A 10788-nucleotide genomic window follows, 5' to 3' on the forward strand; every position below is an offset into this window, starting at 1 on the left:
GGTTGAGATCGCAGGGTCCTGGGATCAATCCCCACCTTGGGCCCTGCTCAGTGGAGAGCCTGCTTCTCCCTCCCCCTCTGCCTACCTGTGCTCGCTCTCGCTCTCTCTCTCTGCCAAATAAATAAATAAGATCTTTAAAAAAAAATTCTTTGACTTAAAGAGCGCCTTTAAATAAAGTAAGACCAACCTTCAAACTGCCTGCCAATGCTTTATTTTCCACCTCTTCTTCTGCCAGCAGAACTTTCCTCATCTTTCAGGAAGTTAAATTCCCCCCTCTTTATAACCGAGCATCTTTATCCACTGGCACAATCTCAAAGTACTTAGCCCTAAGTCTCGCAATTAGTGTTCAGTGTTTTATGTATCATTTGACACTCTTCCAAACATTTATTGGACATCCCACCCAGCAACACAGTGGGTGGGATTTCGTATCATTAGAGCCTTCACGCAGAGGGAGAAATTAAGGCACATGTGAAACTACCCAGAGGGTCATCTAGAAGATGCTACCGGTTCTCAGCAGCTCCTTCTGGGTTTGCTGCTTAGCACATAAACCCATCGGACCCCAAGTACGGCCAGTAGCTCAGTGGCTCCTTCCGGGACACAGATGACAGTAGCCATTTAATGAAATCCAGGCCCACCACAACGCAGGGCCCCAGAGTTGCTTTTCCTGGGGTCTGGATAAGTGCCCAGCTCTAAGGGTTTCAAAGAGCAACCGTGCAGTGGTTTACACACTTGCTTTAAAAATGCAACCGAGGAGCGCCTGGGTGGCTCAGAGGGTTAAGCCCCTGCCTTCGGCTCAGGTCATGATCTCAGGGTCCTGGGATCGAGCCCCGCGTCGGGCTCTCTGCTCAGAGGAGAGCCTGCTTCCCTCTCTCTCTCTCTGCCTGCCTCTCTGCCTACTTGTGATTTCTCTCTGTTAAATAAAAAAATAAATAAATAAAAAATTTTTTAAAAAAATAAATAAAGATGCAACCGAGGCCGTCTCCCGACTCCTCAGCAGAACTGGGCCTGGAAGTGAACGCCCAGAAGATGGTGGCCCGCACGGCAGCACCAGGGAGCAGGCCTGGCTTTCAGGCACTGGGGAAAGCGCCTGCCCCGTGCGGCGCTCCAGAAACCCAACTCACGAACAGCTTTCCCGAACATGCTTTTCAACAGATGCCCAACCACACAGCCCGGGAACTTTCTAACGATCCTCACCTGCCAGGGATTAGTACTTCAAATCACAAAGCCCCGCATTCCAAATCCTAGCCGGGTACCAAGCCTGAAACCAAGAGCTCTAACTTTCCCAGGCTGGGAGCCCCAAGGAGGCCCCCCGGGAACCTTACCTCAGTTGTCTCTCCCAACAGGGTAACAAAGGCCCCAGCGGCCATTCAGATGCAGCCCGATTGGTGACACAATTAAGATGCAAACAAGATTTCGAAACTGGTAACTCTCCACTGCAAAACCTTCCATTATGTGTCCACTACTAGTATTTTTTTTTCAGTTTCCAATCCGGGAAGTTAAGACTATTCTATTTTTATTTGCTTCTCTCCTTGTTAGGTTGGACACTTTATGTCTACCTCTGTTGCCACTTGTATGTTTTTCTTTCCTAGGTTACCTAATCATAAGATTTTGTTTTTAAAGGGTGTACCAGGGTTTCTATTCCCAAGACGATGGGGTTTGCTGTCTGTTCCAAATACTGAACTGTTGCCGCACACGATACATGCATTTTCTAGCTTGTCTTTTTAATCTTCGCCAACTTAAAAGCACCTCCCTACGCCAGCCCCCCCCCCAACACACACTCAGCAAAGTGTCTAGTAGCTGGTTATGCAGTTGGAAAATGCAATCCTGAAAAAATGTCACATGCGGGGCTTCGGGTTACTTAAAAATGCACTTCTCTCATTAGCTGGGGTAGAGATTCCTAAGGCCTGGATGATGGAGTCAATTTCTTAAACAGCTGTTATCCCTTCCACAGCACTTAAAATAACGTCAGAACGACCAAATAGCTAGATGAGGCTTCTTGAGAGATCAAGCACAAACTCCCTTTACCATACGCCACCTCCACACGTTTAAAGAAATGTAACTTTGGAACTACACTCCAGAAAGATTCATTATGGTTTCTACAATTTTTTAATGGCAAGCTCACAAACTAATTCCCAGAAATGTGCAATTACTCAGTCTGGAGTCAAATACAGCTTGATTAGTGCAATTAAGAATCGTTTGCAGAGTTGGGGGCCAAGAGCGTTAGAAACAACCACAAAGCAAAATGAAGGGAGATTCCACTGAGACCTCCCCCAAACAGTCCATAAAACAAACATTTGCCAACAGCATTCAAGTTCGAGAGAATACCTAAAGGACGAAAAATGCCTGCCCCGGAGCTGTTAAATTCTGAGTCTGGGTGCCTCCCAGCTCCTTGGAAGCAAGCACAGGGAGTGTGAGACTCCAACCTGCGCAGGGGGAGGGACCGCTGGGCAGAAAGGACCCCAGGAAGGGCTGACAGTGAGTTTCGACTTTAGCCACGCGGTGATGAGAACACACAGGAGAGGCTTTTCAATGGGAAAAGGGACAGGAATCTGTTGAGTTTGTGGTGATCAGGCCCTTCCCCAAAATGGAGACACACTGGGAGGCTGTGGCCAAGAAGCGGAGCCAGGAAAAAAGGTGAACGCGGAATCTGAGAGCCTAGCGGACGCAGTCTTGCAGGCCTTAAGGACTGGCTGCCTGGGGCTGGAAGTGGGAGACGCCCCGCGTGCACAAGAAGCGAGGGTTTTGGGTTTTTAATGAGGATCCTATTATACTGATTCTCATACTTAATTAGCATCAGAATCACTGGGAGGAAGCTGGCTAAAAATGCAAATTCCAGAAACTCCCCCAGCCCAGATCGTGATTCAGTCAATCTAGAAAAGGACCCGAGCAAGCATTTCCCCCTTCCCAAGCATCTGCCCCCCCTTAAGGCTATATTGTTAAGCGGGTATGTGGGGGCGGGGTGTTGTTATCCCAACGGTAGATAAAGTGTTGGGACCAGGGAGGATAATGCCGAGACAAAGGGGAAAGCTTTTTCTCCTCTTAAACCAAACACACGATGCAATCAAAACTGGATTTTTCAGGTTTTGTGCTTATAGCTATGAATCACACAAAGACGATATGCTTCTACCAGAAAGCAGCTCAACCAACGACACAGAAAGCTCTGAGGATGGGAGGAAGGCTCAGGAAATCGGGGAGGGAGGGTCGCCAGAGGCCACAGGCTCAGCAGTGCAGAAGTGCTTGCTGGCCAAGCCCTCTACTCCTAGCCGAGCCCAGGGCAAACCTTGGAGGAAGGTAAGGCCCACAGTCCCTGCAATAGGACTCCTGATTTACGCATAACGGAGACTTCCAAAAAGGACCAGGGAAATTCTGATGATCTGTCATCTGCATGGCAGCATCGGCTTTGCTAGAACTTACACCGGGGGTTCTCTGCGTCAGCACTACCGACATCTTCGGCTGTCAGCACTGTGGGGGGCCTGTCCTGCGCAATGGAGGGGCGGAGCAAGCCCCCCTGACCTACAAAATGCTAGTAGCATCTCCCCACTTATGATAACCAAAAATGTCACCAAATACTGCCAAATGTCCCCAGGAAGAGGGAGGGAGACAGGGTGGTTGAGAATGAGGGCCTTAAACTAAGAGGCTTCGGCAGTCGTGGAATTAACAAAGGCCTTGGAATCAAACAGACAAAGCTTTGAATCCCAGCTACCCCATTTATAAGGTGAAAAGCTTCAATGGGCCTATTTATTCATCTTTAAAATGGGGATAACAGGACCTACCACAGGGTTGTTGTGAGGATTACGTAAAATAACGTGTAATGCGCTTAGGGCAATGCCTAGCCCAGGAGGCAACTAATAAATACCGGCTTTTATGTTTTCAAAGAGATGTCTGTCTTGAAGAGGAACCAGGGACATTAGCTTACAGCTCTGGCCTAGAGTGGAAACCTACCCTGCCTGAAAGAAACAATACACAGAATCCGCACTCTCCCTTTCCTCTCCAAGTAGGGGGTCTGAACCAGGGGTCCATGGACTCCCCAGGGGCCAGCGGATACAATGCGGGGGGGGGGGGGCTGTGAACTCAGATGGGAAAAAATACACATACTTCTCTTCACGAACTGAAACTTAACATTTTCTTCAGTTACGCTTGTAAAAGCACACATAGACTATGGTGGCTATCGTCACCAATAAAATCACAGCTTTTTCTTACACGATGGCTGAAATAGGATTTTCTCAGTTCTATTTCAAAGTTATGGAAGTTATTAGGCCTGATGCTAGATCATGTTATTTCATGTGCTACTGAAGAAGCACATGTTACCCTGTTACATATTTGGGATTTTCTTTTATCTTGCAAATTGTATTTTAAAGTAACGCATTTATGCATTTAAAATTCTTACTCTGACGGGCACCTGGGTGGCGCAGTCTGTTAAGTATCAACGTGATTTGGGCTCATGTTCTAGGAGTTGTGAGATGGAGCCCCCCCTTCCCACTCATGCGTGGGGCATGGAGCCTGCTTAAAATTCTCTCTCGCTCTTCTCTCCCAACTCCACTCAAAAAAAAAAAACCCAAAAAAACAAAAAAAAAACAAAATTCTTACTCTGAGGCTCCACAGTCTTCCTTGATAAGGGTCAAAAGCACAAAGTAAGAAACCCTATCCTAAATCTTTCTGGTTAAGTCCAATTCCCAAGCAGCCTTCTGTTAATTTATTGAACAAGATCTTTGTTATAAAACTACTTTCTGAATTGGAGTAACAAAAGTCACTGTTTCCCTACATCAACTATAAATCCGCGGTCTACAACCTGAAAGTAACAGGATCAGGCAGGTTTCCTCATTCAAGACCAGTAAATGTGTGTGCCCCGTTTTCCCCTAGGGGACTGGAACTAGCTTTCCATCTTGACCATAATATCAGGTCCATTTTAACCAGCACTTATGAAATATCTATGATGGACCAGAACTGTGTGCAGGATGCAGACACTGGAGGTCGGCCTTCGAAGATACTCCCAGCCCAGGGGAAGAAGTAAGACAAGGAGAGGACTGCTAGACCTTTTGAGGACTCACTGGCCAGAGACTGTTTGCTCTAACAGGGCCAGCAGAGCGTGAGTCCACACTGCCCACTGGACAACCTAGCCCACTTACTGCCCAGCTTATATGACCGGGAACAAGTTATGTGTCCTGCACCAACCCAGAGAAACTCAAACCATCCAAACATGGAACATGTGTATTCTTGTTAGCCTCGGCTGAGAAATCACTAACTGTTTTCCGGGTTCAAAAGTCCTCAGAATCCAATTCTTCACTTACAAGATGACCAAGGAATAGGTTTTGTTTTTTAGCAAAAATTACAATTTCCTGAATTAGGTCATCAGCCCCAACACTAAAGAGGCACCACCAGGATCAAGCCATGCCCAGTGGTGGCTGAGTACTAGCGGGCTTGCACTGGTAACTAAGTTATATGGAATCGCAACATAATAACGTAACTAAGTGGTTCGAGTTTAATTCCATTAAAATCACATCATGGAACTGGAGCATTAGGAAGGATTACTGACAAATGGGAAAAAGAACATGAATCCAGGCTCCACAGGCATTTGACTCACCCTTGAGTCACATGCAGTACTTAACATGCCAACACTAATGCCTTTTGACTCATTATTATCAATTAAAATAAATGTTTTTGGAGACCTCACACACAGGTGGTAGATTTCTCACCAAGTACCCCTAACTGAAAATTAGAACTTACGTAAGATCCCAGTCTAGCCAGATTCCCTTATTTTCCAAGTGTAGACAGCTATCAACAGCAAGGGTGATATGTCTCCCCCAAAGTTGTGGGGAAACACTAAATCAGAGTTCTCAGGGCACCTGGGTGGATCAATGGTTAAGCATCTACCTTCAGCTCAGGTCGTAATCTCAGGGTCCTGGGATGGAGTCCCACACCTCGGGCTCCCTGCTCAGCGGGGAGCTTGCTTTTCTCTGTCCCTCTGCTTCTACCCCTGCCCTCCTCGTGCTCTCTCGCTAATAAATAAGTTCTTTTTTAAAAAATTATACATAAGGGCGCCTGGGTGGCTCAGTGGGTTAAAGCCTCTGCTTTCGACTCGGGTCATGATCCCAGGGTCCTGGGATCGAGCCCCCGCATCGGGCTCTCTGCTCAGCTGGGAGCCTGCTTCCCACTCCCTCTCTCTCTCTGGCTGCCCCTCTGTCTACTTGTGATCTCTGTCTGTGAAATAAATAAATAATCTTTTAAAAAATTATACATAAAAAGAATCAGAGTTCTCTTACTCCCAAAACACTTTCGTAGGGACTCAAGAACAAAGATGAATGTATACACACATCCCACTCATCCCCCTTCTGGGTATTGTTTCTTAGAATGTTCTTCAACTCGGGCGTCAAAATTTTTTCATCTTTAAGATGAACAGGCTGAAAGGAGCACCTGGGTAGCTCAGTCAGTTAAGTGTCTACCTCGAGCTTAGGTCATGATGAGGTCCGGGGAGGGGTGTTCTGGGATCCAGACGAACAGTGAGCCCCCTGCCCCTGCTCAGCGAGGAGTCTGCTTCTCCCTCTACCCCCTCCCCTCTGCTCACGATCTCTTGCTCACTCTCTCAAATAAATAAATAAAATAATTAAAAATGTTTTTTAAAAATTAACAGGCTGAAAATTAAGGATAATTGGCTGGAAATGTTTTATTTTCTCCTTGCCCAATTAAATCATTTAGATGTCTAAACCTTGCCAGCTTAGAACCTGCCAGTTTCTCCTGCTCCCCTGTGCATCTATGTCCTGTGCATCTATGGTCCTCTCCCTCTCTAGCCACTGTTAGCCCCAAGTTCTCTTTCTTGGGGCACCTGGCAGGCTCAGTCTGGAGAGCCATGTGACCCTTGATCTGCACTTTGTGAGTTCAAGCCCTGCGCTGAGCACAGAGATTATTTAATTAAGAAAATTAGGGGCACCTGGGTGGCTCAGTCTGTTAAGTGGCTGCCTTCAGCTCAGATCATGATCCTGAGGTCCTGGGACATAGAGCCCTGCTCTGGGTTCCTTGCTCAGCGGGAATCCCGCTTCTCCCTCTCCCTGGGGGCTTGTGTGCGCTTTCTCAAATAAACAAATCTTTCCTAAAAATTAAAAAAAAGTAAAGTCCTCTCACTTTTTCTTCATAAAGTGAAGGTTCCCCCCGCACTTTTACAACGTAACACAGAAGCCCATTGTGAGCCGTCATTTCAACATACCACACTTGAATTAAGCAGAAAGCTGTTTAAGGCTTCAGGCACCAGCACAGACTGAAATAAGTGCCAGAAGCTTCCAGCCTCATCCTGAGATTACCCTCCTCAGAGCCTAGAAAACCCATGTTCATTAAGGACAGGTCAATGTTCACATATGCTTCCACCGAGGACACTTCCTAAACGCAGCTGGGCGACCCAGAACCACTTCAAGCCTCATCCTCCTCACCTTTAAGCTCAGTATGCAAGAACCTTCACTAACCACTAATCCCTAAAGTTGGAAGGGTTCATTACTCAACAAAACCTGAGCCATCTCACACCCAACACTAGCTGCTCGCTCCAATCACCATTTTATCTCTTGACTCTCCCAGTCATATCCCTTCTCTCCATCCTCAACTAAGAAGTGTGGGAACTAAAAAATGCTTTGTTTTCTCAAAGTCACTTCCCAACCACTGAATACACTGCGATTACTTAAGAACCTTGTCGTATTTTAGGGCAACTCTCTTAAAATCAAGCCCTATGAAGTGTGCACTGTCCTTTTTTTTTTTTTTTAAAACCATGGGGAGGATAGTACTCCGAAAGCTTGAGAGGTAAGGCCAAAGTCCCATGCAGAGCCAATCAAGAAAGACAAGATGCAAACCTAGGTCTTGCTTCAAATCCCCAAAGTTTTTTGTTTGTTTGCTTAAATTAAATCTGCCTTCGGAGAGCCTTTAAGCTTGGGGGAGAAAATGCAAAATGAGTTTTCAGAACTTCAAGAAAGGAGAAGAGAAAGAGAGAAAGTGAAAAAGCCACGGTTTTAGGTGGGAACAGGAAAGGTTTGCTCCATCCAATTCGAGGAAAACGGTGAAAAGGCCAGATATGGATGAGATGCTTCATGTGGGATGCACGGGAAGCGCCGATTCAAGTCTGCAGTCCTTACAGGTTTAAAATTAAAAGCCAGCGGAAAAAAAGGCTGGCAGTCCTACCCCTCCCCCCGCCACGTTAAAACCCAGAGAGAAGCATGCAAAAATACCCTTCCCCTTCGTAATTGCTGCACACAGTTCCCACTTTCCAGCCCTCTGTTCTGGCCGGCTGTGTTCTGAGCCTCCAAGACTCGGAGACTTATAGTTCCCGCGCCCAGACCTCACCCCCCCTTCCATAATCTTCGTTTCCTTTCCCGTCCCCGTCCCTTTCCGCGGGACCCGTCTCCTACGCAGTCGGCTAAGAATTCTGCGAGCGCGGCGCGGTCCTGCCCCAGCCCTGGCTCCCACGAGGGGAGCCCCCGCCCCAGGGTGGAGGGAATTTACCCGCCTCCGAGTACAGGAAAAGGTCACGCGGGCGGCCCCGCGCGGCGCACGCCCCCCGCCCCTGCACCTCCGCCCTAAGTGGGGGCCCGCAGACGCGGGGGTGTTCCTCCCCGGCCGCGCGGCGCCAAGGGGACCCTTGCAGGGGCGGCCACGCCCGCACGGGACGCGCGGGTGGGCGACCCGGGCCTCGCAGGGCGGCGCCGCGGGAGCAGGGCTGTGGGGGGAAGCGGCCCCTCCAGGCCCCGCGCTGCGGTGGGGACCGACCTCGGCGGGAGCTGGAGCGCGGCCCCCGCCCCGGCCGCCGGTGCACGCGGCCCCGCAGCGCGCTCGGCGCCGCAGCCGGAGAGCCTCCGGGGCCGCGCGGGCCGTCCGCATTGTTCGGCCCGCGGCGCGCGGCGCGCGCCCCGCCCGGTCCCCGCTGGCCCCAGCCCGGCGGGCGGCGCGGGCGGCCGGGCAGGTGGCCGCCGCGCGCCCTCACCTTTGGCGCCGAGCTTGAAGTCGAGCGTGCTGTGCCGTGCTGCTGCCATAGTGAGGCGAGGCCCTGTGCCATGCCTGGGGGAGGCGGCCGCGGGAGACTGGGGGGCCGCACGGCGTGTCGGGCTGCGGCCGGCGGGGAGTGAGCCGCGCCAGGGAGGCCGAGGGTAGGAGGTGGGAGGGATCGCCGGGAGCGATCCGGGGCGCGGGGGCGGGGTCGGGCCCGCCTCCGGGAGGGAGGAAGCGAGGAAGCCCGCAGCCCCGAACTTAGAGCGCAGGGTGTGGGGCCTCGCTAATGCAATGGTGGAAACGTGGGCGCCGTGCTCCCCGGCGTGCGTCACCAATGGCTGCTCCCGCGCCGATGATCGGGCGGGCGCTCCCGCCATCCGTTAGGTCACCTTAGGTTTGAACAGTGCAGCACGACTTCCGGGGGGGGCCCACCCCTTACACATCCCCAGACCATCCCCCAAGCCGGGGCCCCTCTTATTTCCTGGCTAAGTCAAGAAAATCAAATGCTAGGATCCACCCCGTATGCTAAAAGTACTGCCGCCTTTTCCTTAACTCTTGAAATGCTACAGTTAAACCCATTAGAATTATTTCCATTATTATTAGCAAGGGTCGGCTTGTATTTGGGGATCAAATGAAAACCTCTTGGTTTTACTGACCTACGTTTGCATGAAAAATGGGAATGGTGGAGAAGCAAGTCAGAGAATAAGGCTGTTAATGCTGATTTGGGATATTACAGATTCCAGAGTTGCTCCCCCATTACTGATGCCCCTGTTCCGAGGTGGTGACCCTTTCCCCTGTGGGCTTCTCTTTGACTTTGCGCTTATGGCTGTATTCAACACGATGTGGCAAAGGAGAGAACATCAGCGCGCCCTAAAGCCCTCCTTTATTCCACCGAGAGTAGCCCTGAGCAAACGGTTCCATCAGGCCAGCGGTCTTCCGTGCGTCCCTCCGTGTCCGGAAGATCCACAGGAATCACTGTAATGGCCAAACTTCAACTGCGTGAACTTCTGTACCCTCGTGAAAGAATAAAGAACCTAGGTATTGAACTCGCCTCTCCCGAGACCAGTCCCTAGTGCTGTTTTTCGGAGTCTTTCACCTTTCTACAAGAACCGAACAATACAGCCCATCCTGTAAAGAACTGGATCTCCCTTTCCGCACTTGCTCTGTGTATGTTCCTGTCTGGGATCCCAGGGTCTCAATTTCTCGAGCTATTCTGTTATCTCAGGCGTGCGTCTAGCTACCTTAGATTGCAGCTCCTGCTTTCATCCTTGGACATTCTCCAGTACTCGCCACTTCTCTGAAGTCCTGTCAGGGGGACCCAGTTGTCCCTAGTCATGCTGCATGGACAGCAAGACTCCAAAGGTCTCAAGTGTACCTCTTGTCACTGTCACGCAGTTGCAGGGCAGGCCTCTAGGGCATGTAACCTGCGCATTGGCACAGCGCCTCAAGCTCAGACAGGCCCTGAACTTGGTTTCTCTGCTCCTTCTTGAAATTCTTAACAATTTTGAACAAGGGACCCCCGGCTCTCCTTTTGCACTGAGCCTGCAAAATATGTAGCCCGGCCAGCTTAGCAGCTTGCGTCCTTAAGCACGAGCAGCAGTGGCCAGTGAAGGTGTCTCCCCTTACTTCTGCAAGGGGGAAAATAGACAGAGGTGAACTTCCTTAAGATGCTTTCTCATTAGCTAATCAGATTGTCATTAAAAAAAAAAAGTGGAGTTTAACACAAGTGGTTCATGACGTCAGCACAACATCAGTGATAAATAGGCCTCGAAATGGAGCCCACACTGTTGAGGTGCTTTTGGGAGTTATTTTAAAGATCTTTGCAGTGTC

At 49.9% G+C, this 10788-nt stretch overlaps 1 protein-coding gene across 1 annotated transcript in view; it reads right to left on the bottom strand.

Moving 5' to 3' along the window:
* Window positions 1-9220, bottom strand: part of SMS (spermine synthase) — a 49579-nt gene extending 40359 nt beyond the window's left edge. Inside the window, exon 1 of the mRNA XM_044234451.1 lies at window positions 8954-9220. Coding sequence (XP_044090386.1) covers window positions 8954-9002 — 49 coding nt within the window. The 5' untranslated portion in view covers window positions 9003-9220. The remainder of the gene's footprint in view (window positions 1-8953) is intronic.
* Between the last annotated feature and the right edge of the window lie 1568 nt (window positions 9221-10788).

Source organism: Neovison vison, chromosome X (genome assembly GCF_020171115.1).
Source record: "Neovison vison isolate M4711 chromosome X, ASM_NN_V1, whole genome shotgun sequence".
Classification (NCBI taxonomy): domain Eukaryota; kingdom Metazoa; phylum Chordata; class Mammalia; order Carnivora; family Mustelidae; genus Neogale; species Neogale vison.